This window comes from Camarhynchus parvulus, chromosome 13, assembly GCF_901933205.1.
Source record: "Camarhynchus parvulus chromosome 13, STF_HiC, whole genome shotgun sequence".
Taxonomy (NCBI): domain Eukaryota; kingdom Metazoa; phylum Chordata; class Aves; order Passeriformes; family Thraupidae; genus Camarhynchus; species Camarhynchus parvulus.
The window spans coordinates 16,037,663-16,065,360 of NC_044583.1; the positions used below are offsets into that span (position 1 = coordinate 16,037,663).

General features: G+C 44.9%; 1 protein-coding gene across 1 annotated transcript; it reads right to left on the reverse strand.

Annotated features, from left to right (window-relative positions):
* Positions 1-49: 49 nt before the first annotated feature.
* Positions 50-26,829, reverse strand: CREBRF (CREB3 regulatory factor). Its single transcript, XM_030957623.1, is given in 10 exon segments — positions 50-6,035; positions 7,113-7,235; positions 7,616-7,689; positions 8,162-8,280; positions 8,282-8,352; positions 10,033-10,227; positions 14,294-15,377; positions 16,238-16,363; positions 17,252-17,429; positions 26,609-26,829. Coding segments are annotated over 9 exon segments (1,917 nt in total). The 5' UTR covers positions 17,261-17,429; positions 26,609-26,829; the 3' UTR covers positions 50-5,919.
* Between the last annotated feature and the right edge of the window lie 869 nt (positions 26,830-27,698).

Below are 27,698 nucleotides of genomic sequence, written 5' to 3' on the forward strand. Positions count from 1 at the left end.
GATATTTCCTTACCTAGCTGTCATCCCTTCCAAAGGAAAGTTCCTGGAAATATCAAGATGTCAGGGACTTAGATCAAAGCAGCAGAAGCCATCCACTATCATTCCACACATACAATGACTCAAGACAAGATTTCCTCCACAATTTTTATTTTAAATTACAAAGGATGTTGCATACATTGATGAACTTGTATCTGAATAGAAGTGCTAGGGATCAAGGGATGACAGAGTAAACAAAGTCAATAGTTTAATTGTGCCTCTTTTCAAAAAAAATAAAACTGCACAACTATTAACCAACATTTAACATTGCAACTCTTAACAGATCATGCTTTGAACAAGGTAAATTTATTTTCTAACAGAGACAAGACTTTCAGTAAGTTTTTCTGAGCTCCAGTTGGAAGTTGATTATAGAATACCAAGGACAGCATTACAATCATGACCCCAAGCATAGGCAGAACAGGATGCCATGTTTTATGTTTTGTTTAAAATGCCTTTTTTTTTTTTTTTGAATCTGCATGTGCCATCAGCCTTAAGAGTTCACCCAACCACAAATACTGAGCAAGAAGTTTTCCTTATGTAATACTCTGGGAAGATAGGTGATTCCAATCAGAATGTATGAATATCCATCATTATAAGAGAGATTAAAATTAACTTTTTGTACTAGGTTCTGTTTCCTAATCAGAAGATGTTTATAGGGTGGGATGTGCTTTTTCCAACACCAGAAAAGCCAATCCAGTAGTTCTCCTTACAGGAGCTTGTTAAGTCACGCAAATTTGACTTTAAATATACTCAACTAAAAACTACTTTAAACTCCAGAAAAAACTCTTAACAATGATCTAAAAAGTTTGGAATTTGGTTTTTTTTTAATGGGGGAAACAAAAAAATGCAAGTGTGGCTTAAAAGAGCTCTGGTTCCACTTTTAGCTCCACAGCTTGTTATAAACACAATAAATTCTGAGTCAGTATTTGCTCCCATGGAAGTTCATGGATGTCTAAGAGGCTGAGGATTATATTCAGAGTGCAAAGACACCTTCTCGAAGCACTGGAGGGAAAACATGGCATATTGTGAAATGCAAGTTGTAGAAAGACAGAGATTTTTGTTTGCTGCAAAGAAGATACAGCCTGAAAGTGCCATCTTTGATTAATGACATTGAAGAATCCCAATTTACATTGGGAGATATTCAAGAGTGGTGTTTTCTCAACAGACTAATGCCCTTAATACAGTTACAAGAAGGATCAGTCACTGAGGCAGCAACTGTTTGAAATGTACTTCACACGATCCCTGGGGTAAACAAAATAAACCTCAGCTGTGTGCAAGGCTGTGTCAACAAGCCAAGACCACATCTAGCAGCACACTCCACTAGGTGATTCCAACTGAAGCCTCCAACTTCAAAAGAAAATCAAATCATGCTTAGATGCACTCTTGAAACTCGGGTCTCAAGGCCAAATACAGATCCTGACATTCACGGTCCAGAACTGGGTTGTGCCTCAGCAGAATTTCAGGAAGACGAGCAAGCACGTTTGAGGAGCAGAACTGCTATTTGCTATTTCTGCTGGAGGCAGCTTGGATACAACCCTTGGAAATTCTCCTGATAAAACCTTTTAGGGCTTCTTTAAAAAAAAAAAGCTATGTTTAAATGATTTATGGAAAAGCACATCTAGTCATTATAGCTGTGAATAAGCTGTTTCATTAATGCAGGCAAATATTAGATAAATATTGGGGGGTGTCTTTTAAAAATAAACTTTAAGCTGACACCTTTACATTTCCAAAGTGTCAGTTTGCTTTCAGGTTAGTTAAAAGACCTTTCATCCGTTTCAGGTTGGTTTTTTGTTTGTTTGCTTTTTTTAAAAGCCCCAACTTTTCCCTGGCCCTCTTAGTATGGAAAAATGTCAATCTAGAAATTAGGAACTGAACACAGCTGAGCCTGACTCTCACATCAGCTTTACAGCAATACAACTTTATTAAATCACAATGATTTCAACTGGTATAATAAGAAAATCCAGCCCATCCACACGTAAACATAGCTTTAGTAGTAAGTCTCTCTCATCCCAAAAAACAAAAGTACTCACCAAATATCAGTAAATGTGTTCAATAAACCATAAAAGGAAGCGTTAGCAAAAGGGGTTTTGGGTTTAAAAACACCCTTCAAGAGCACCCCCACGTTTTGCAAGGCCATTCAAAAACTGGTCTTCCACAGAAATACAAAAGGACTACTGAGAGAAACTGAAATCAGCCCTGTCCGCACTCGCTCCAGCACGCTTAAATCAGCTCTGATTCCACCTCAGAAGCTTTGACGAGTTCAGAGGGAATGAAAAACACTTAGTTCTAGATGTACAAGTAAGGCACAATATAAAGCCACATCATCATCTGTCATGAAGGGAGGGGAAGGACGAGGGTCATACATGGTACAGCAGAACAAGCAGCCCATCGATTCCAAGTGTGGCACCTACGTTCAGACTGACGAGATCTCGACAAGAGCAGTTATGACAGCATGCTTTTAATATGGAAACAAATCCTAGAGAATCCAGTGTATCAGAAAAAGGAAGAGCTTTCTGGTTGTATTAAATCAAAAAATAGATCATTGTTTTTGGATATAGGATTAAAAGTGAATATTCACAATGCCTACACTCAAAAACAAACAAACAAACAAAAAAAAAAAACCAAAAAACCCAGGACTTCGTTAAGATCCACATACTATGAACACTGAAAATCTTTAGAAAATGGTCTTCTCTAAAGATCACCCCAAAACGCATGCCACAATTGCCAAAAAACAGAACATGTACATTTGTTGGTTTTTATACCCTATAAGATTTTTGTTTGTGATAAGTATACACTAAATGTATATATTTTAATGACACTAGAGGAAGCAGATTGTTACTGGCATTAAAGTACAACCATTTCTAGACGGTTTAAATGCCACAGAGTCCCCTGGTTAAAATGTAAAGCTGCACAGCTTGCCTATGTCACCTTTATGATAAAGTTAAACCAGCAAAAGGTCTTCTCTTTACTCTACATTTTACTGCCAGGTTTTATTTATCTCAAGTATCGCTGCAGCATTCTGACCAGCCCAGAGTTAGCAGCAAGTGGCAGGAATCATATAAAATGCAGTTTCTTTTTTTTTTCTTTTTCCTCTTTTTTTTTTTAAACAAAGTGCTTTTCTAAGATATACATACATATAAATAGTTACAAAATAAAGTGTCAACATTAAAAAGCTCAACTATTTCAAAGCTTTAACTTAAAATAATACATAGGAAACACTGAAATGCGAGGATATGGAACTCACTAAAGATTCAAAGTCTACTTTGAAATGCGAGACCAAAATCATAGTCTGGTTTTCAGACAAAAATAAAAAGCTATAAAGTTGTGTGTTGCCCAGGATTCCCAGGCAGTAAGAGAAAGGGGGGTTTTAAATACCTTGTCAGTTGAATTTGTCCCAGAAGTTTTTACCTGATTTCAAACTGCTCTCTCTCTCCATGTTCAGATGCTGCCTGGCCTGCAGGGCTTGGCTGGAGCACAGGGACAAGCTCTGTGTTCAGCCCTGCTCAGGCACAGCCTGCACCTCACAGGACACATTCTCTATCGGGGTTTTGGGGGCCCTGGGCAGCTCCACAAGAACAAGAGGAATACACCAGACCCACCGTGGAAAGCAGCAGCCAACTCTCACCTCACCTGAACAACAACACCACCACCACAAACGCCTCAAAGGAAAACACCCACATTCCACTCAGATTTTGCAAGCCTTAAGTGGATTTACAGAGTTTTGCCTAAATTGCCCTGGGTATTTGTTCAGTCTCTTGTAGGAAAGACTTTCTGTACAGCTCAGTAGTGGTATTTTGGCCTCCTCCTCCCTTTTGAGTCTTCCAAAGTGTTTAGGTACAAAGGAAGCTGTGAGTGTGGCAGGGCCACCACTTTCACCGGCCACTTTTCCTGCACTGTTACCGATTCAGGCTTTTTTCTCTTATAGTACAATCTTGGATATAAAAATAATCTACTTATAAACAAAAAGTAATCACAGTACAAACAAACTCAGACAAACTAGAAACGAAGTGGAGAAATTCCCCAAAGGGAGTGGGGAGAAAGCCTTCATGGACTTTTGCATTTTTTTTTCAGCAGCTACATTTGAAAATATTTGGTATTTCTATTTTCAGTAAACAGTGTTTTGTCATCTTTAAATAGGGAAAGAACAGGGAGGAAAAGGAGGGGGGGGTCCATGAAACCAGAGAATGATCTTGCCTTGAGATAAAGGACTTTCTCATCAAAGGCTAAAGCTTTTATCTGTACGTTAACACTGACTACAAAGCCAACTCTTATTAGCAGAAGAGCAAATAAGAACTTTGTGTTAATATTCTTCAATCATAGAAACTACTGAATTAACAAGAATAAGTCACATATAAGTCTGAAGAAGCTAGTTTCGAAATACCTGTACAAAAATATAAAAGTCTATAAATTTTTTTTTTTGTTTTGTTTGAAGCCTGTGTTGATCCTTGGAAACATCACATGCATAATAATACATCAACTGGAAAAGTGGCAACTAAGGAATTAGATATTTGTAGCTCTTTTTTTTTCCTCTTTACATATATACACGTTACAATAAAAATAATTTTATTTTGGTTGTTTGGTGGAAGTATACTACAACAAGCTAAATACTTCTTTTTTTAAATTCTCAAAGTCGAAAACTATTTTACCAATAGCTTACTAAAATCCAAATATATTAAAATCTCCTATAGTAAGTGCAGAGAAAAAAGATTTAAAGACTCCAAGACGGCCACCAACTTATCTACCATGGAAGCGAACTACAAGAACAGCAAAATAATATTGTTATGTATGAATGCTCCTTCTGTAGATAATTGGACCCAAACAAAAAAATTCACAGTTCAGTAAGATCCCTAACCCTGACCTTTAATTTTTTTTCTTTTTTTCTTTTGTTTTTACATTCAGTACAGTATCATATAAGCTGTGCAAAACTTTACTTAGACTGGCAGTTTGCCATATCAGTTGCATTTGTCTTTGGTACAAAAATAAACAATCGCATTAATGTGCAAGTATTTGTTTTCTTCCGGCCAAAGTACCGAAATTGAGTTTTCTAGAGCCATCTTTTATACAATACATAGACTCTGTGGCATATATCTACATTTTCAACATATTCCTATATACATTCAAAAATTTTTAAGAGCTGGAACAAATACATTAAAACCTAAAATCTCACCATCTATACAGCTCGGTTTTGCCCCTCAGGGTTTTCTTCATACAAAACTTTACCAGCTTATACTGATAGCTCTCCCCACAAAATACAAGGCACAAAGAATATACTTTTTTTTTCTCTTGCTTGCACGGACATTTAAATACTCTATTAAGCTCAGAAAACTAAAGTCTTATATGGCACACTAGCTCTAATGCTGCGTGTGCTATGTACAAGTTAATGGTTGCAAAGAAAGCTTACTGGTTTTTTTAAGAATAAGGAAAGAAAATCCAATTATTGAAAAATAAAAAATAAAAAACAAAAGAACAAAAAAACTCCCTACATTGACAGCTTCACCAAAAAAATGCTTCCTCTTACTTCACTTGGACCATAAACCTGTCACAATGTCTGGCAAATGCCAAAACACTTTCTCTAGCAAATCCATGTTTTTGCTTCTAAAACAAAAGTGATATATTCTGGTCCTAGATCATTTGAAAGAGAACTCTCATTTCTGCCCTTGAGCTTGAAGCAGCTTCGAAACTATCTAGTTTATGGTCCAAAAATGCTCTGCAGCATTTTCTACCACGCCGTGATTTGTTTTCCTACACTGTTACTTGAAACCAATGGAACCTACAGGTGAGTGTTTACAGAATGCTAAGCTGACATGCAGACCAGAATGCCATTTACAGCGAGGAACTCAGCAGCACAGGCAGAACCTGCCCCAGGAGCAGCTCAGTCCTGCCCTACACCTTGGCCATGGGTATCCTCAGCCCCACCAGGCCGCCCGTGGGGTCTCCCTCTGCCGTCTTCTCCAGCACCTGGTTCACAAACTCCGACGTCTGTCCAGCTACAGGGAGTCCTGAAAGGGAGGGAAGAGAAGCTGCTCTCAGGTCACTGCTCATGGCACATTCCTACTGATGCCTCAGGTTTTAGCTTTTCTATTTTTCAGATTCTGTGCTGCTTTAGTGTGCAGTTCTGAACTTCAAAGTAAGGGCTGCTGAGCTCTCTGCACAGAGCAGGGAGACAAAACAATTCCTGCTCCAGCTGGGCACCAAGGACAAATGATCCAAATCTCAGCCCCAGGAGCACAAACACCGTGGGCTGGAGAGAGAAAAACAAGGATGGGACTGCAGGGGCTAAAGCTGGAATGGGACAATGAACTGCAAGATGCAAACGGAGCAGAACTGATCACAGTGAAAGACCCTGTGCCCGGTTGTGCATTTTGGGGCCATTTTGGTTCATCTTGGGTGCAGCCCTGTGGATCCATGTGCTGCCCAAGGTGGATCCATGGAGGAGATCCTTTTAATAAATCCCTGCTTTATTCCTTAGCTCTGTCCAGCCTCTGCTCTAGCTCAGCCTTCACAAGACATCACTACAGACAGGTGACCAAAGCCAGGGGACACTTTGGTTGGGACAAAAGGAATCAGGAAAGGGTTCATTTGTTCCTCTGTATCAGAAATTCTCTGCAATCAAATACAGCAAGCCCAGAGGAGGCACCAGGATGATCAGAGAGCTGCGAGGAAAGGCTGGGAGAATTGGGGTTGTTCAGCCTGGAGAGGAGAAGCTTTGGAGTGACCTCATTGTGGCCTCACAGTCCCAGAGTAGGACAACAAGATGGAGAGAGACATTTTACAAGGGATGGAGGTTCAGGACACAGGGAATGGCTTCACACTGCCAGAGAGCTGGGTTAGATGGGATATTGGGAAGGAATTGTTCCCTGGCAGGGTAGGCAGGCCCTGGAACAGGGTGCCCAGAGAAGCTGTGGCTACTCCTGGATCCCTGGAAGTGTCCAAGGCCAGGTTGGACACTGGAGCTTGGAGCCACCTGGGACAGTGGAAGGTGTCTCTGGTGGAAGAGGATGAGCTTTGGGGCTCCTCAGGACATTTACCATTCTATATCCTCATACCCAGGTAAATACACAAAGTTCACTGCTTACCAAGAGTGTCTTTAATAAGTATGTTCAACTTTTGTTCCATGTTGATTCCTCTGTCATCTTTAGGTACCTGCACCCGATTAACTATTTCTTGTTTAATGGAGTTGATGACAAAGAGTAAATTATCTGCAAAGAAAAAAAAAGGATTAGCTTTACATCACACTCCCCTGGAAGGGATTCACAGTTACCCACACACAGCTATCTGTGTCAAAGGTGTCACATCACACTTACTGTAAAATTAAATGTAATAGTTTACATCAAATATAACAAATATTTTCAAAAATATTTAGAGAACATGCATACATCTACATAATTTACACCTGCAAAGTAGTTCAACATTGCAGGCAACCCAAGTTACATTCATTTCATTCAATGAGCTGGTTTTGTAGCACCAGAATTGCTGGGTTGGTACCAACTCTTTCCTTTATGAGCCAGGTTACATCACAGTGCAAAACACAGACTTGCCCAAACGAAAGAAAAATGAAGATGTGAAGAGTTGTATTTACCATATTCCGTGTTGAGACCCCAGAGTTTAACTTTATTGGCTTCATACTGGGCTTTCTTTTTTAGTCTACAAGCCCTATGGCAAGAAGAGGGGAAGAATTAGAGCACTACCAGAAATTCCAGAGTAGTAAGAGCCACATGAACTCATCAAGCAACCCTCCCAGAGCCGTGATGCACAAACTCATCCATCCTCACTCAGCTGCACTGAAAACACTCTGCTACCTGCATTTGCTCACATTTGACACTTGTGGAATTTGCCACTGTCCCAGCTGTTTGCCCCACAGCTAAGGAAGCCAATTTCAGTGGAAACACATCCTTATCTAGGGGACAGACAAACCACAGCTCCCAAGGTGTCAGCTGCCCTGCTTTTTGATAAACTGGAAATTCCCATTTGATAAACTGGAAACTCCCATTTGATAAACTGCAACTCCCATTGCAGAAGCTGCCACACAAAGCAGAATTTCTTTAGGCAAAAATTATTTGGATCTTTATCACTCACTTGCAGCAATCCCAATTTTCTCATGCCTGCAGCTTTACCCAATGCATACCTGGAAGCCAACTTGTTCTTTTCTTTCCTTGACCTGGGTCTGGCAGTTAAGGGAAGTTCACTGACGGGTGTCAGGTCACTGATCACCTTATTCAGCTTCCTCAGCTCATTACCAATCTGGAAGGAGTTTTCTGGGGTTGGGAGTCAGGTCTTCTACATCAGTCCTCCGTGACTTCTTTGCTGCATATTTTCCTGTTTTAAATATGAAAAAAAATGGGGTAGGGAAGTGACATAATACATACACAAACCTGTGAGAAAACACTCAAATAGGCATTTTTTGGGTGCAGTTTAAGTTCCTTTGTTCAATGCAGAAGAATGGGCCGGAATCAGGTGATCCCCGTGGCCTCTCACAATAGAAAAAGCATTTCCACACAAAGAGCTTTGTACAATTCATATTCTATCCAGATCAGATAAGAGCAAATACTGCTGGCAAGGCCACTGGATGTGACAGAGAGCATACACACAACTCTGCTGAAAAATGTATGTCACAAGTTCAAACCCTGTTGTTTTGCTGCAGCTGGAAACTTGTTAACTCATATGCAGTCAAAATACCCTCCTGCACACTCCAGTGGATTAAACTCCTAAATAATCTTATTGCCAAAGTCCTGTACGAAGAAAGAGTGCTGAGGCCTGGTGCTGAAAAAATCTTCAACAATGCTGAAATGAAATAATCCACATAAATGCCAATTAACCCTTTCTATTATATGTATTTGAGGGTATTTAAGGCCTGGTTTTGCACTTGACGTAAAGGTCAAGTGGCCAAGTGTCTGTGGGTTTGAGTCCTTAGAGCACATTTGGTTATTTGATGTTGGATAACAAATATAAAATAATGGAATCACAGAATGGTTTGGGCTGGAAGGGACTTTAAACTCATCTTTTCCTCCCCCTTGCCACAGGCAAGGACACCTTCCACTAGGCCAGGCTGCTCAGAGCTCCATCATGAGAAAGAGCAGTGATAGGGACTTTACGTACTGCTATTTCACTACAGGATAAAGAAGCTTTTAAAAACTAAGGACATTCAAAGAAAAAATGTTTTCTTCCCTGAATAAATCTACAGGTAACAGCAACAACCACAAAAAAACCCTTCTGATTTAAGAGAAGGCCAATTGCCATGTTAAAGGCAGTAATTTTCAACTCTAAGGGAACATTAACCTTACAACCAGGGAAGTTGGTTTAAATTGCTCCTTCAAAGCCAAAATCAAATGGAGCAGCCTAAAAGAGGTCCTGTGAGAAGAAAACAAAAATACCCCTAAGAGTGGTTTGTTTTGGGTGATGTTAATCATGTTTGTGGTGCAGTAATTGCTCACTGGGAATAAATCAGTTATTAGAGCAACTGGTTTAAGTTTCTAAGAGGGCATCTTAAGGAAATAGTTTATTCCCAGAGGAGTAACTGCTTCACTGTGCTGCATTCACAGGGGGAAAACAAGGAGGGAGGAGCAGAGAGAGACAGTTGTGCCTCAGTGCTTGTCCTCAGCTCATACCAGTCCCCTGAACTTGGCAGCCCAGAGCCCTCCCAGCCTCCTGCTAACACAGGCAGCACTGACAGGAACAGCCACGAGCAGCAAACATCAGTCAAGTCCCCATCCAATATTTACAGTATCACACTGAGAAAGCTTTGAACTCTCGGGGTTTCCACTGAGAGCCCTTGGAAGTCACAATCCTCAATTCATCCACACTCCTCTGGAAGAAACTACACTGAAAGTCCCTACTGTGTGCTCACTGTGCCTTCCCTGGGCACTGCAGAGTAACAGATTTACAGTGCTTGAGCTTTCATGGCCAGAACTTCCCAGCACTCACAGGGAGGGGAACTTGGCTGCTGACGGTGTCACAAGGGGAATACAGTCATTTGTGACAAGAATGAGGATTTCTTACCATGGTGGAGCCCATTCTTCTGGTACATGTTGCTGGGCAGGGTGTCCCTGTCCCACTCAGAGGGCCTCAGCATCCTCTCCTGCTGGGATGGTGTCAGCTGCTCGCTGTACTCCCAGAAGTATCTTCGCTTGCCTCTTTTCCGAGAGGAGATCGCAGTCATTTCTTTCAAATCCTCCACAGAATCGTTTTCATACCCTAAAAGGATGCAGGGAGTTGTTTACATACTGCTGACAGAATTGTTTGTAGCCCTTTAGCAGCAGACTGAGGATTCAAGTTGAGAGCAAAACCACAGCCAGCTCTGTTTTGCATTATCTAACACTTGGTTTCCAGCATCGACTGCTCTTGGGTACTTGCCTTAAATCCAGGGTAGACACTGAGCCACTGATGGGCCTTCATTAGTTGAAAAAAACAGAATTATTTATGCATTTAAAGTCCCTTTATGTTCTCTGACTCCCAAAGCTGTAGTTCCCCACAATCCCAGTAGTGCAAAGTACAGACAGCAAATGTTGGACCATGTTCACCCATCCTGACAATTTTCCCCATGAATTGGCAGGAACACAATCCTAACTCACCTCCACATTTGACAAAAAGCATGGAAAGAGAAGCAGATTAAATAAAGATGGATTAGCAAAAGACAATAAAGAAAAAAATTATTCAATTATAGAACACTCTGAGTTGGAAGAGGGCCAGAGGATTGAGTCCAACTCCTGCTGCTCCCGAGTCCAAGACCTGCAGGGAATAAATCCAAGCACTGATCCCTCCTAGGCTGGAGAAAGGGGCTCTGTTATCAGGACAGTGACCAAAGGACCATCTAAGTTGAAGGGATCTGGACCCACTGTTCAATCTCTTCCTCCTCTTTAGTGGTATGAGAAGAAATGATCCTCAGCAAAGCTGTATAATATTTTAGAGGTGAATTATGATGCACTTAATATCATGAACTGCTCACGAAGGACATAGAAACTGTAATGCCACTGCCCACATCACAGAAATATTTTACCATAACTATGTAAACCCAAACCACAGGTTTTCAAACCCCAAGTATGCTTTAGAAAATAATCTATACCAAGGTTTAAAAAAATCTCAAACCACTGCACGACCTTTTGTGCTAAAATGCGAAATATTAGTTTACATTTACTCAAAAAGGAGAATTTCTAAACATCACATACTGTGATGGAGCTAAAGGAAAAGCCACCCATGCATGGACTGCAGGCTTAGCAAGCCTTGATCCCATATGGTTCAGCTCTGCTTCATCTTCCAACAGCACAAAGAACACTTTCTTCCTTTTAAAACAGTCCATTCAATTAGTCTGTTTGCACTTGTAAAACCAGTTGAAAGAGGAAAAACAAACTTTCTTGCTTTGGTCTGTCTCTCACATCGTAACCCAAAGAAGTCAGGTATGCAGAAGGATGAAACCCATCCTGAAGTTCTGTTTTCTTAATTTCATCAACTCATTTTCTCAGGTTCTCTGGTTTGTTGGAAAGGCAGGATTTTAAAGGCAAATCAAACAATGAAACATGCTTTATAAAACATTTGTGCTGTATAGCCAAAGTTAGTGCCAATTTACATGAAATACAGTTTCAAATACCATAAATATTTGTAACTGTAGCTCCATTTTACTCAAATGCTGTTTGACATAAGTATCAAAACACTCAAAAAGCCCACGGACTTTCCACCTAAAAAAAAAGCTATGTAACTCATTATACAGAAATATAGAAATGGAGCCCATCTTCATGATAACATAGAATTAATCCAACCAATGAAAACAAATCTCTGTAAGAGCTGAAGTGTACAAATGTACAACAAGGTTAAAATCAGGACTTCCTGTTTGCTTATTTAAACTGTAATTAAGTTAGCAACTTCAATTACATTGACTTAATACATCCTGCCTTGCAAGGCCAACACTGACCTGCTGCCATGATAAAGTGACATAAAAGAACCCAGAGCAGTGTCCTAAGCTAACACACAAACTGTTCAGCTGCTCTGCTCTGTATTTATTCCTCCTCTGTGCAAAGATCACACAGCAGGCCAGGCTTCTAAGAAATCTCAAAAGGTTCTTGTATTGAACTCTGAAGCCCTTCACAAACCCTTCCTAAAAGTCTTTCTTCACATCCCTCCCTGTGGTTTTGGGTTTAAATTCACCAGGGTTAAATGAAGCAGAACAGAGAACAGGGTGCACGTGACTCTCACCAGGTGAAACCCGAAAATAGCCCCACTGAACAAACCCAGGGAACTGCTGCTCTCCAGCCCTGCACCACAGGGGCTTCTGGCAAATCACTCCCAGTGCTTCCCCCAGCTGAGGTCCAGGGGCTCACACTGACCTAATGCAGCTTCTGAAAACAACCTCTGTGTCTCCATGAGCACTTTTCACTCATTTCTTCTCCAGTGCTACTGACAACTGAAGAAATTGCTGCATTTCCCATTTCTGCAATCTCCTGACTAACAGTAATTTAAAAATCTTTCTACTAAATGAAATAAGAAAAATATACTCAGTAATAGCAAACCCACCACATTTAAATGCTAGAAAAGGCCTGGGCTGGTAATTCCCATAATAAACTACCTTTGCAGGAGACCAAATTTGCTAAATCTGTATCATGGTGATAATAAAAACACTGTTGCCCAAACTTGTCTGAGAGCCAATCACATTTTTAGCTATTTTTCCTTCACTATATCTAAATATTTCCTCAGATAACACTTGAAGAAAGCATTTCATTCACTCTAAAAGCATACATGAAGAATAACCGAAAGCAAATTATGTATAAAAAAACATTAGAGGGTCAGCAATAAATAGCAGATTTTTGTCCTTTCAGTAAATTACATCCTCACTCAAAATACCAACTGATTTTGCTTTCAGACCTGTGGAAGGTTTAATTTTCCTGTGCTGTGCCTATTTTTAGATACTTAACACACAGTATTTACCTTTAGAGGTAAAAAAGCAACACAAAATACAAAAGTGATATGATTAGAATAGCTGGAGATGTTATTTTCTAAAATAGACAGAATAGATTATAAAATTCTAATATCACCACATTTGAGGTGAATGGTTTTAGGCTTCATTCATGGAAAGGTTTGGCAAGCTTGGATAAGCCCAGATCCTCAGCCACTGCTGCAGAATGTGGACTGCTGGTCAGTAAAATCATTAATTAATTAATTCCACCCACAGCATTTAACACAACCTCTCTTTTTCAGGGATCCCAGGCTCCCAGTGCAACACATCCCCCACGGGCTGCAGAGCTGGAACAGCTGCTCAGGGCCCCAGAAAGCAGAGGGAGTTCACTCCAGCAGGGAGGAAGAGGCTTCAAAATGTTAATAAAAATGTGTTGTGTGCATGTGAAAGTAGCATAAAGGGCAGAATGCTTAACGAGTTTAATGCCAACGCAGGAAATCTAATTAGAAAATAATTTCATCTGAGAGTTCATTATGACAAACACTGACAAGCTTTAGGGAAGCTGCTGCTCTCAACAAGGAAAAAATTCAGCTGCTTTATCCCCCTGAAGTTACATATTGCCAAATGTCTGAATACTTTAATTCTTATTCTCTACTACAGGGCATTTATAAGATGTGAATATTGTAATACTTTATGAAATTAAATTAATACTTGGTTACAATCCTGTGCAGATTTTCTTTTTATACAATATTACTGTTTTGCTACATTCTAGGTGAAGGTTAAGTCTTATTCCTGCTCTTAGAACTCCATTTTTAAAGGCAGGAGAGAGGAATTCCATATCCTCTGAAGCCCCACTAAGTGTTATTGCTGAAACCACCTAGAAATAATTCTATTAATTTCAGTCACTCTATGGATTCTGTGGAAAAACTGTACCTGAAAGTAGGACTTAAATAATTATGAAATCATTTCGCTCAGGATGTGATTTCATCCTGACAGATCCAACTCTGGATAAATTCACTGCTATGAGAAGTGCTAGAAAGTTCTGCACATCCTACCAGAGAGCTACAATAAAAAAGAAGGCCACACTTGCAGGCAGCTGCTCTAACCTCAGGCTACAGCTGGGCTTCCTGTATTCTCTATCATTATTTTTGTTGCACAACCACAGTTTGTGCAGTTTTTCATGAAACAGGGCAACAGAGACTTTGCATACTTTGAATAAATTGCATTTTGCAAAGCACTTCGAAAACGTGGGAGGAAAGTTCACAACTTAAGATCAGCGCTGCTCGTGTGTAACTACCAGGATTCAAAAGCTTTCCTTCCCACTCAGAGGACAAACCCAGCAACCCCCACGTCACCAAAGCCCAGCCCTGCTGGTACCTGGTTCTGAGAAGGTGTCGCTGATGTCATCGTCCTTATCGTCCTCGTAATCCTCCTCCTCATCATCGTTCTCAGACAGCTCGTGCTCACTGCCAAACCCTTCATCATGGTCCTCATCTTCAATATCATCCTCATCCTCCTCCTCCTCCTCGGGCTCTGCTTTGGCTGACTGTTCACCCAAAGTGTCTGTCACAAAAAGAGAGTAATTGTGCTCTTCTTTCTTCTGCGAGGAGTCCGACACGGAGGCGCTGGCGGAAAGGCTGCTCTCCCCCACAGCCAGCCCTGGGCTCTCCTGGGGAGGGCTGAGGAGCAGCTCTTGAGTCTCTTTAAAAGGCAAACCAGGAGTTGTGCTGTGAGCATGGGGGGACTCGAGTCCTTTTCTCTCCTGTCTCTTTGCCACAGCCCCACAGTAGCAGGTGTTTTCCTTGGCCGCGTCAGCGTGCGCCTGGCTCAGCACCGGCCTGCTCTGCGGCAAGGGGTTGATCTTTACTTTTGCTTTTTTAACATAGTCTTTACATTCAACGTGAATGTTCACCTTTTCACTGCTGTACACGTTGGTCTTGGCCATGATCTGTGTGCTGGAAGCAGGCTGGCTGCCAGCCTTGCTGGCCTTCTGGGCACAGTCCGACAGCGCGGCCTCGGCCTGAACGTTCTTGGAGGAGCAGACCGGCGCCGCTGCTCTGCTCGCCATCTTTTTGCCAGGTAACAAAGGATTTAAAGGGTTTTGTTTTACACTAATGAGCAAATCAGGGTAATAAAGTGAATCTGAGACAGGCTGGGAGTCCTCGCTGTTCAGCTGAGCCAGTGTGGGTGTTTTGCTTATCACCTCTTCATCCTGGTATGGGCTTGAGAAGTCATCGAGGCCCAGGTAATCCACCTCTTTTGTTCCCCAGATGTCACAGCTGGTTAATTTAGTGTACTTAGTTAGGTCTTCACAGTAGGTATCCCACTGCTCCCACCTGGAGGTGAAAGCAGCTTCTTTGTCCAGGATGTCCGTAAAAGACTCCAAGTTCTCAAGGTCTTTGCAGTCCTCCATGAAAAGCAAGTTGTCCCTGGAGCTTTGCTGATAGTCCATTTCTCTGTCCTATGCACAATAAGGTAAGTTAAAATTAATACCAAAAAAAGTATCCATCATCTCTTTCCTCTCCTTAATCTGGTAAGGAAACCTCAATTCCAGTGAAGTATGAGAGACTGGTGACACAGGAAGAGACCTCAACTTTCAACTAAAAGCTTCTTTTGAAGGTCAGAATGAAGTTCAGCTCCTGTGCTTCAGCAACAGGTCTTTCTAAAGACACTGCTCTTCCTGTAAGACTCTATTTTCCTGCTATTGCAAATCCATCTGCTCACGAGGAACTAAACAAGTACCAATATCCATGTATTTAAAATATGAAAGACATCACAAGCATCTCTATAATCTAGGTCAATCTTTGCTGTGTGCTTAACAGAATACACTTGAGTTTACCAGTTCCTGGAAAACCTCAATCTAACACGACCAATTAATGACCATGAGTGACCTTTCTCCTTTGACGCAGGGAGAAAATGAAAAAGGAAATGCTTATACAAGTAGCTTGTGAGTCAACTTTTATTTCCCTTCCCTCTGCATTCACACCTTGGGTAAAGCAGAACATAGCAAGGGGAAATTCTTCCTTGTGGGGGTGGTGATGGCCTGGCAAGGCTGCCCAGAGCAGCTGTGGCTGCCCCTGGATCCCTGGCAGTGTCCAAGGCCAGGCTGGACAGGGTTGGAACACTAGTGAAGGTGGATTTGAGCCTGTTTGTAGAAGTGCCTGCTGAGGAAGCACCACACTTGCTGGACAAGACTCCAGCTCTTCCCTAATCAGCAGCCAGCAATAATGAATAATTTTCCACCATTCTTGAACCAATACCCCTTTATTCCTACAGGAACTGGTGAGGAGATGAAATTGTGGGCACACTGAGATGACCTACCAGCTCATACATGAAGTCTGGATCCGAGCTGCTCGCCAGGAGATCCGTGCTCATCAGAGTCTGCTCTGAAAACAGGTGGCTCCGAAAGGCATCCCCAAAAGGAGGGTCCATTCCACTCACACTGGGCTACAACACAGTGGACAGACTTTCAAACATGATATGAAAAGGCACATTTTCATCTTCAACAAACAGAAAGAGGATCACCATTCCTCCTGGTCTCAGAAGGTTTTTGCCACCACAGATAAGCACATCATTCCCCAGAGCCAGAGAATGCTTCAGGAGCAGCTGACAACATGCAGGAGCAATCACAGGACACATTTCTATCCATCAGAGCTACAAAAGCATTCACTGCTCCTTCATTCTTTCCTGATGCTTTGAAAATCTTATGTTAGCCAAGTTTTGGGATATGTTGGCATTTGTGGAAGATGAGGGCCAGTCCTGGCAAGATCTGGGAGTCCCTCTAATACAAATAATTTTGTACTAAAGCAGTGTTGACTGTGTTTAGAGCCATTAGAACTCATAAAACTTCCACATAAAATTGTAAGGAAAGCAAGATTTATGACAACTAAATCTAGATTGTTACCTCTCTCTCAAGAACGAAGTGAAATTTGGCCAAAAAAGCATTATGCAGGATGACTGGGCATGCAGGGAATGGGCAGCAAGGCCTTCTGCTACATTTAATTCCAGCCCTCAATTTCTCTTCTAGACGCTCTCCCCCTGAGGGCTGGGAAGGCAGAGACTGTGCTGCTGAAAGTCATTGAGTGTGCTCAGGGTGAATCACTGCAGTAATAAAAGGCTGTTCTGCTCTCCAGGCATCCTCCCTCACCCACAGACAACGTGGCTGAAGCTTGAACAAACACAGCACCAAGAGCAGCACCACTGCTTCTGCCACAGACCCTACAAAATGTACATCCTTTAATCTCCTACACATCTTCCCTCCTAGTGCTGGCCAGATTTGTTCTTAAACAGAGGCAAAATTATTTACGGAAGTGAATAAAATCCTAGCAGACTTACCTGAGGCATTTCCAAGCCCAGATTCCCCAAATCCAATTCCAAACTTCTTGTTTTATTCACTTGTAGATTCCTTTCCAGCTTTACTTCAGTCTCAGGGAGTTTACACCATCCATGCAATGAAATTTTTCTTTAGGATAAGTTCAGTTCACCCTGATGGAGCTTTCCTATTTGTCGACTTCTGTGCAGAATAAACACAGCAAACCCCCAAGGAGGTGAGTAATCCTTCACCACCAAGGTGAAAGCTTAAAAACAGTCAAAGGCAAGAATTTCCCCTGAAAATTGATTTTTTCTCATGCTGGAATGTGTAGAAATTTTCTTCCCCTGCCATCTTTCACTGAATGAAAAGCCACAGATGCTACAGAACAGAGTTGCTGCAAAACCATTTTTGGCCAAGTTACATTTTGTTGCCTTTTTTTCGTCTCTGCTGAGACCAGCAGCTCTACAGACACACCTGAGGAGAAAACCCTGCCAAATTGGGAACAATAATCAGCACACTGCTGGGTATCCAGGAGATAGACAACCTCTATGACTAATGTAACAGAGCCAATAAACTCTAAAAATGTCTCAGGCAAAAGTCTCAAAATACAAATTTCAAAACAGGCAGAAATGCTGTTTCCAGTGGTATCTCCTCCTTTTCTTCAGGGATGAATCCATCCAGCATCAGATAAGATTACATCAATCACTCACACAGCAACATCTAGTGGTAGAGGATCACAGGAATCATCCAGCAGAGCAGAAGAGACAGATTTCCCCAAGAGAACAAATTAAAAACTGCCAAATTCACAGCTGTCTAATAAAATACCTTCTCTATTAATTCAAGTAAGGCACATGTTGAAATTGGACCAATTTATTTACTGGTAGTTTTACCAGTTTAGGAGTTTCTACAGACCTGCTCTACTTCAGATGTTTGTCTAATGACTCTTCTGAGCTTAACCCAGCATTTAGAACAGTGTGAGGAAAACCCTCACTCAGCATTGCTCCTAAGTCAGACTTTGGTGCAATCTGCTCAGGCTGTGTTTATTCTCCTGTTTTAAAAACAAATAGTAAACTCTAAGTGTTCTCCCACAGCTCAGAACCCTCCCCCAGCAGCACATGACAGCCTCCCCGTGATTATTCCCACTTTCAGATGGCATCTCAGCTACTTTGGCCTCTTTAGCATATGGACTATCAGACTGTGGTAAAAACAGACACTATGCAAAGAAGTCTTTGCTTATCAAACAGCCTGCTTTGCAAAGAGCAGCTGGAATATAAAGAACAACAGTTCCAGGTCCAGTTCCACAGGAGTTCTCAGCTGAACCCTTGCTGCCCCTTGCCAGAGCAGCCATTCCTCACAGGGGCCCGTGGTGAACGAGCCAGTTCTTGGGAGAAAAGCTCCTTTCTCCAAAACCCCCAGGGAACCCTTTACTTATTTAAAAGTGGCATTTAAAGTGAAGTTTGTGCCTCAGCAAGCCCCATCTCCCTTCACCCAGCAAAGGCCACTCCACAGCAGGATGGTCCTTCCCAGGTGGGGACGTGGCAGGAATGACTGAGTCACTTCACCTGGGCTAGAGAAAGGGTCTGTTCTTCAAAACAAACACAGGGATGTTCTCAGGCACAAAGAGAGAGGCAAGCTTATGATTCTAAATACCTGAACACTTTCTTTCCATGCAGATTGGTGCCTTTTTCATCAGCACATCAGATGAATGCTTTGACATCACCACCAAACCACCTCCTGCATTCACAGGACACTGCCAGAGTTCTCCATGATACAAAGGGCAAAGAAAAGAAACGTCTGCTGCTTCTTCACTGGCTATTCTTTGTTGTGTTTTTTGTCAGAACACGGGCCTCAGCTGTTCCACACACAGCCAGCAAAGGGGGTGAAACTTCATCTCTACTGACACTGATTTCAGTACCAAACACCAACAGTTCCAGGTGCCAGACTTTGGATCACTTCCAAACCCTCAGAGCAAACATTAAAGGCTCAGAATACTTTTACCATCTCCAAGACTGGAGTGATAAACTTCTTGCACTATTTAAGAATGCCAGCGCATGTCCTCTCAGGTCAAAGCAGTGTATCAGCTAACCCAATTAATCCTGTAATTCTCTTTCTATTTAATTTTTGATATTTTATAATATTAATATTTAAATGTGACTTGAATCCCAGTAGGATCTAGTCAACTATTCCACAATGTAGGATTTTTCTCAGCAGCTCTGCGGAGGGGGAAAACACAGTGAGGCCATGAAAAGAAAGGCATTGCCTCAGGGAGCTGCACAATCCAGATATCCTTCACGCTCCCAAAAAACAGCCCTGCTTCCAACTGCTTTTCAAATCTCCCAGAAAGATCAAGGTCACCATTAAAAGCCTCCTGCTGTTTACACCTACCTACCAGTGCTTCTTCACAAACTGGTAAATAAAGATGTATGGCATAAGTCAATGACACATATGGGAGCACAGGCGTCAAATCAGAACTTGCTGTGAAGGAAAGCAATTTGTAGACTGCAGTTAAAGTCCCATTCTTACAGAATTTATCATTACTGGCACTTTCAGCCCAAGACTGAGTTAGAAAAGAATAGTCCAGCTGTTGTGTTATCTATAATGAATGCAGCTCTGAATGAACTAAAAGAGCTGTGGCAGAGCTCAAGTACAGCAGCACGAAGAATTACTGAAGATAAATATAGCAGGAATTTCTACTTGAGGACAATTTCCATTAATGCCTTCCATCAGCCCTCCCCAAATGCAGAGACAGGTGGAATACAGAGCCCGAACAGCGGGCAGGGTGCCTGCTCCTCTGGCAACAAACAGCCTGCAAGGAAATCTGATTAAGGTGATTAAAGAGCCAGGCCCAGAGCTGGTTCTGTGCCTGCAGGTCTGGAGTCACATCAGTGCCCAGCTCTGCTCCTGGATGAGCCTGTGACACATGGAGAGGGACTCTACAAGGGATGGGGTGACAGGACAAGGAGAATGGCTTCAAACTGACAGAGAGCAGGGCCAGATGGGATATTGGGAAGGAATTCCTCCTGTGAGGGTGAGGAGCCCTGGCACAGGTGCCCAGAGAAGCTGTGGCTGCCCCGTCCATGAAAGTGTTCCAGGCTGGGCTGGATAGGGCTTGGAGCAAGCTGGGACAGTGGAAGGTGTCCCTGCCCATGGCAGGGGGTTAAAATAAAATAATCTTTAAGGTCCCATCCAGCCCAAACCATTCCATGAATCTGTGATCTCAGGAACAGCTGTGTCTCTCTAACATTTAAAATCTGGGCTGCTGATGGAGGCATGCACATGTACATTGGTTAAAATCCCATCAGCCAGCAACAAGGATCCAAAGCCTGTTTTGTAGAGTTAACATCTAATTAATCTAATGACAAATCCTAATTAAAAACAATCCCCTGTATTTAATATTTACTTTCTGAAGAGGAACAGTGGTTCCAGGACGCCCAGGAAGACTGAATTTCCCACAGGGGTGCAGCAGGTGCATTACCTGGGATTACTGGTCTAACCCAGGCTGCAGCAGGAGCTAAACTCCAAATATACAGCATTTAGGGGACACAGTGCAGCTCCTGTGCATGGGCTGCCTCTTGGGCCACTAAAACACCCTCCTGCCACAGCACAGCACCTCCAGAGAAGCCCCTCTAAGAGAAAACCCCAAAATTCAGCTTTTAGCTTAGCACCTTTGAAAGTCTTCCTCAGTCACCTGTGTGAATCATTTGTACCATGGCTGTAAGGAAAGTTGCTATTTCTGGCCCAGTTCAGCTGTGTATTCTGAACACTGGAAAGGCACATGGAGCACGGCTGGGCTGTTCTCTTGGCTGCACAGTGCTCATTATCCCAGCAGCTAAATGCCTGCTGTAAGTGCATTACAGGAACAATTACACTTTCACGATGGTGACTGCATCACACAGCACAGCTTGTCAAAGGCACAGTTTTGATGCAGGTATAAAAAAATAGCTCATGAGAGCCTGCCAGTACTAAACCTAAATGCTCAGGCTGAAACATTCATGGTCAACTCTGAATTTCAGAGAAAGCACAAAAACTACACCATGTGCTTAGAGAGAACCATTAAGTAGCATGCACTGCTTGTGGTATCTGGATATTTTATGAAATACTGGACTTGGAGATGAAAGTTCTCCTGCACGTCTCTCAAAAACAATTTTTTCCTTCCACAGTTTGTGCCAACTTGTTTTCTGTTACAGAACACCCTCTGCTCGGGGCAGTCTTCAAGCTGAGAACATGCAGACTGCCTGGGGTCCATCCCTGGAGTGTCCAGGGAACATCTGGAAATGGCACTCCAGGCTTTGGTGTGCGTGAAAAGGTAGGAATCACTCCCAGGTTGGATTCAATGGCTTTGGAGGACTTCTACAACCTCAATCAATGTTTACTGAATAATGTTCCTTTTTTTTTTCTTTCTACATGATTCTTCAATGATTATCCAGACTTAAAAAATTTTTTTCTACTTTTCTCCCCCAGCACAAAGACACAAAGTTTATTAGCACTATTATTATTATTTCATAGCAGTGAGCAAAGACACTTTTAAAATGTCTTCCTGTATTTCCACCCACCTCAGTCTCATTCCTGGACTCACAAAAGCAGCCAAGTCCCCCTCGTTGATGAAGGATTTCTACTAAAATGCCAGCACAAGCATCTAAGGCATTATGCTCTATGATTTTTTGTCCTGGAGAGAAAACAACACCTGCTTAAAACCCCAAACCCTGAGTCGGATGGAGCATTGCCACTTAACAGAACTAAAGATACTCAGACAGTTTCACTTCTTCTAAGCCTCTTCCCTCCAGGAGAGAGAAACTGTTACTTCACTGTCTCTGTTCCCGTTCCTGCACTGACCATCCCTTCCCCCTCCAATGGTATTTTTCCAATCCTACTCGCCCACAGCAGACAGAATTCAAGACCTGGAAGTGACAGCTCTGAAGAGAAGCTCTGGTCTGCAATCACATACACCCCACCCCAGAACAGCACAGAACTCATGGACCCCCCATGCCAACGTCAGTTCCCAGCTCTGGGGGTGCCCCAGCTGTGTCAGCAAACAGCAGATCCCAGAAACTGATGGAATCACAGAGTCACAGAATGGTTTGGGCTGGAAGGGAGAGTAAAGATCACCTGGTTCCACTCCCCTGTCATGGGCAGGGACCCCTCCCACTGTCCCAGATGGCTCCAAGCCCCAGTGGAGCTGGGGCTGGAACACTTTCAGGGCTCCAGGGGCAGCCACAGCTTCTCTGGGTACCCTGTGCCCACCCTCCCAGGGAAGGATTTCTTCCCAATATCCCATCTAACCCTGCTCTGGCAGTGTGAAGCCATTCCCCCTTGTCCCATCACTCGTAAATTATCTCTCTCCATCTGTCCTGTAGGTTCCCTTCAGGCACTGTGAGGCCACAACTGTGTCACCCCAAAGCTTCTCCTGTCCAGCTGAACAGCCCCAGCTCTCCCAGCTCCATCCCACTGATCCCTGGTGCCTCCTCTGGATCTCTTCAGCAGCTCCAGCTCCTGGCTGTGCTGGGCCAGGGCTGGGGCAGCTCTGCACGTGGGGTCTCACCTGAGGGGGCCCAATCCCAGCCCCTCTGCTGCCCATGGGGACCAGCCCAGGGCATGGGGGGCTCCTGGGGGCCAGGGCAGGTCCAGCTCTTGGCCACAGCACCCCCAGATCCTTCTCCAGGGCTGCTCCACCTGTGCATGCCCAGCCTGTGTTTATATCCCAGCCTTGCATTGATATTGACCATAGTGCAAGAGGCAGAAGCAAAACAAAGTGATTACTTTTTATACTAACAAACATTCTGCATCCATATATTTTGTAACAACTATGCCCAGATTAATATATTCCTACTAGAAGCACTTTTCTGTATGTTCTTGAACAAAGACTGAGATTTTATTCTTATTTTAGTGCTAAGAGTGGGATGTGCAGCATGTTAAACTTATTAGAACTATTTTAACAGATTTAATAAAAAAATATTAAATTTAAAATAGTCATAGTATAAATCTTATTAAAATAACACTGCAGAGCAAGGAGAGTTGTTTGCACATGAGAATTAGTCGTAAAACTAAGATTTAAATTTTTTTTAGCTGTAGTTTTCCCCGGAATCAGAGTGGGGTGAAAGCAAAGGCAAAAAACAAAAGCAAAATTAAATGATTCTGCTTCCAATCTCCAGCAATATTCTACTCCAGGCCTGATAGGATGGCTGCTCCTATATTTTTTTTTGACAGAGTCTTTCAGACTAAGAGAAAAAATAATTCTGTAGTTTCCAGGAAAAAATAAAACACAACACAAGTCTTATGATGAAGGGAACGGTACAGCCTGGTCTACTCTTCATACTGTGAAATTATGATTGCTATACTCTTGTTAGAAATGGGGCATCTGTACCAAATACTTCAAAGCCAGCAGAAAATTCAAAAAGCGCATCAGTCAAAATTGTCCAAAAAGTAAAAAAACCCGTGGCTTAAGAGTTTAAAACCAGAAGGATTAAAAAAAATCAGGGAGATTTTTATAGCAAGGTCTAAACTTTAAATTGACAATTTTAACAAAACTTTTGGTTTAGCTTTCATGCCAATGCCAACCCTCAAGCACTTCTTATGCAGTGTCAAATCTCCTGATCAAGGTTTGATGTTAAAATATTCAGTTGAACTTTGCAAATCACAGAGCACAACACGCAGGCCATGGAAATGTAAACCTGTGGGTTCTCTTATTTATCCCATCAATCTATTAGTGGGACAAAAGCTTCTGTTTCTCTCCAATTAATTCCTGCTAATGCTGACTTCAATCTCTGTCCTTCACAGGCTGTTTGCCTCTCTCACTATTTAAAAACCACCTGATGAGGATGCTCAGGGGGCCTGATGCCTCTGCTGCAGATTGCCCTTATCAGGGAATATTCCCATCAATTCAGAATAATTCCTTCTTGGCTCAGGTGAACTATTGGCTGTGGACATGTCTGAGGTCTCTGAGCTACCGTTATTTATGCATTTTAAAAGGAATCTCACCGAGATTATTTTAGCAGGAAAGGTTTCTTGCAGAAGGATCAGACCCAGAGCAGCTGTGGCTGCCCTGGATCCCTGGCAGGGCCCAAGGCCAGGCTGGATGGAACTGGGAGCACCTGGGACAGTGGAAGGTGTCCCTGCCATGGCAGGAGGCTGAAATTAAATAATCTTTAGGGTCCCTTCCAACATAAACCATTCTGGGATTCTATGATTTATTTTCCACAGAAATTCTGACTTGTCATTTCAGCAACCAACAACAAAAATCGACCACATTTCTAAAGCACCTGCATCTGCCTCTCTGTAATTTTTACTATGAAAACACATTTAACAATAATAATAATAACTAACCTTCCCCACAAGGATGCTCAGAAGCGACCTTAGAGGCCTTTTAAACACAATCTTTAAACATTTAGAAGTGTTTAAAAGATAATAGGAGAATCTGATTCTGCTCTCCGTGTTACGTGGAGCATGATTTCAACAAGTTACCCCTGGAGTGGCAGCGACAGAAAGATCACGATCACTTTAAGTGAGAATCGCACATTTCGGCTGGCAGCGCTGAGTGCTCCAAGCTGCAGCCTGTTGCACGGGGAAGCCTGAACAAACCCCGAGCGTTTTATACCGAGTGTGACAGCGGAATTATCCCGGACACCGGCAGAGAAATGCCGTGGGCTGTGGGGCTGCCGGGGCGAGGGAGGGCACGGCAGCGATGCCGCGGGTGGGGAACGACGCCCAGGGTGGGGACGCTGGGGACAAAGGTAAATAATAAAGGTAAATAATAAAGATTTGAGTCCTCGCTGGCACAAGGGGTTTTAATCAAGGTGTTCCCGGCTAGGAACCGGCGTGAGCTTAGAGCACACACGGAGGGGTGTCCGACACCCGTGTGGGGACACGCTGAGACCCGCGGGCGGCTCCTGAGGCGGCGCGGGGAACTCGCGGATGTTTTATAACCCAAATCTGCTGGGACGGGCCGGGAGCGGGAGAGGGGAACGCGCCTCATCGACCCCTGAGCGCGGGGAACGGGACCCCCTGTGCGCGGGCACCGCCCCGGGCCGGAGCCGACGCCCAGGTGGGGCAACCCCCTGAGGCAAAGCGCTGCGCAGGGACGGGCACGGCGGGCGGCCCCGCGGCCACGGCCCCGCGCGGTGCCCGCGGCCCCGCTGCGTCCCCGGCCCGGCCCTGACCCACTAACACACCTCCGGCCAACATGGCCGCCCCGCCGCCCAGCGCAGCCTACCCCGGCCGCCGTCGCCCCGCCCTCCGCGCCCGCTCATTGGCTGCCTGCCCCGCCGCGCCCGCTCCCATTGGCCGTCGACCCCGTCGCTCACCCGCCCAGCGGCCCTTTCAAGCTAGGGTGAGGCGACATGTAAACAAACCCCCCTCCCGCCGCCCCGGCCGCGGCCCTGCGACCCCCGAGCCGCGCCCGCCGCTCCGGGCACCCGCCCGGCCGCCCCCGGCCCCGCCGCGCCGGACACACCGCCCAGGGAGCCGCGTCCCGAGGGGGGCGGCCCCCGCCCGGCGACCCCCGCCAGGGCTGCGGGCAGCCGGAGCGCACCCGCGCTGCTGGGGAGAAGCCCCGTCCCGGAGCCGCGGCTCGCAGCAAGCAGCCGTCCCGCCGGTCTGGCATTACATAAACGCCGCGCCGGAGCGGGGACAGTCCCGTCCTGCCCTGCCCCGCACTCGCAGAGCGGTGACCCCTCTCCGCCACCTCTTCTCCGCAGCCCGCAGCGGAGCCGCCCGTCGGGCTCCAACACAGCCGGGCACAGAGAACCCGCACAGCCACGGGTCACCCCCGGCCGTCCCGGGCATTCAAACAGGTCGCAAACGGAGGAGGCGACTACGAGCCCGAAAGGCAGGAGTGCAGGATCTGCCGAACCCTTCTCTCCCCTCCCGGACAGCCCCTCCACCCGCACGCCCAGAGCGGCCGGTCTCCCCCGGCAGGACCGCGCTTTCCTCTCCCCGGCGCTCGCTGCGAGACTCGCTTTCCTTGTAAAGGCACGGGCCGCTCCAGCCGGGCGGCGGCTGGAGGGGACAACGCCGACAACTCCCCGCAGAGCCCGCGCTCCGTCCCTGCAGCCCCTTCTCACCGCCCCCAGCCCGGCCCCGGGCCCCAAAGCCCCGCTCCGGGACCGGACAGCCCCCGCGCACCGCTGCTGCTCTCCCGCGGCCCCGGCAGCCACACCCCCCCGGCGGGCAAGCGGAGCGGAGGGGCCGCTGGCACCATCCCCGTCCCGCTGCCCCCGACAGCCGGGCAGACACCTCCGTCCCGCTCTCTCTCCCTCCCTCCCTGCAGCCCCCTGCCCAGGGGCACCGCCTCCTCCCGCCAGACCACCCGGGCCCCCCGACCCCCGGCGCCCTCGGTGCCGCGCAGCCCCCCGGAGCCCCGCGGGCCCCCCGAGCCCCTGACTCACGGCGCTCAGCGGGGGCCGCAGCCCCGCGCGGCCCGGCCCGGCCCCTCCATGCGGCCCCGGGTTTGTTTGTTTATGTCCCTTCCTGACGGGTTCCCGGAAATCGCGTGACTCGACCCTCACGTGGCCCAAGGGGGCGGGCGCGCGCGTGGGGGGGGGGGAAGGGGTCTGCGCCGTCCAATACCAGGGGGCTGTGGCTGTCACGTGACAGCGGAGCGGCGCGCGGGGGGTATTTAAGGCGGGGAGGCGGGTGCCCGCGGGCAGAGCGCGCTGCTGAGGCGCGGCCGCTGCTCCTGAGGCTGTGCCGAGCTCCCGTCCCACGGCCCGGTCCTGCTGCTCTGCGGCCCCGCTCAGGCACTTACCCCCCCTCATCCGTCTGTCTACCTACCTGCAGCTCTGTAATTTGTCCTACTCTCTTCAGCTACATGCACAACCTTTCACAGTGACAGGTGGCTGGCCTGGATTGCTTCATACATAACTGGCAAAATTATTAGTAATAAACATAATAAAAAATAGAGTCACCCGTTCTTATCTTGCTGTTTGTACAGAATGTCTTCTATTCTTTAAAGAAGTTTTTGTATTTCTCCCCATTTATTCTATTTTTGCCCCAGAGTCCATGACATTTAATTCTGGAAACAAGAGAACAGCCACCCACCTCTGATAGCTCAGCCCTTCACAGGAGTAAAATGCTTCCCTGATTTCCACTAGAGGAAAAGTAAACTTGTATAAAGTCTGCAGAACAATTTCTTGTGAGGGGCAGAGATGCATTTCCTAAACAATACGAACAAAAGCAGTTACAAGCATTTGAATGACCCTGGCCTGAATTCTTGCTCTGTGCATTGCAGAGTTTATGGCTTAAAAGCCTTCACAACTTGACTGTGGAGCAGCTTCCTTCACCTTCCTAATTTTTTACCCAAATATCTTTCAACATAGGTTTTCCATTTCAAGCACAAACTTCTTTCTTTTGTACTTGAACATTCTGTGTTCTCTTCTGCTGTCAGACAGCAGAGGGATGTGTGATAAATGCTCTGGTACCTGCATTGCTTGTTCAACACCAGTGGCTGAGTCCCTCTGTTCTCATTTCCTGCAGTCA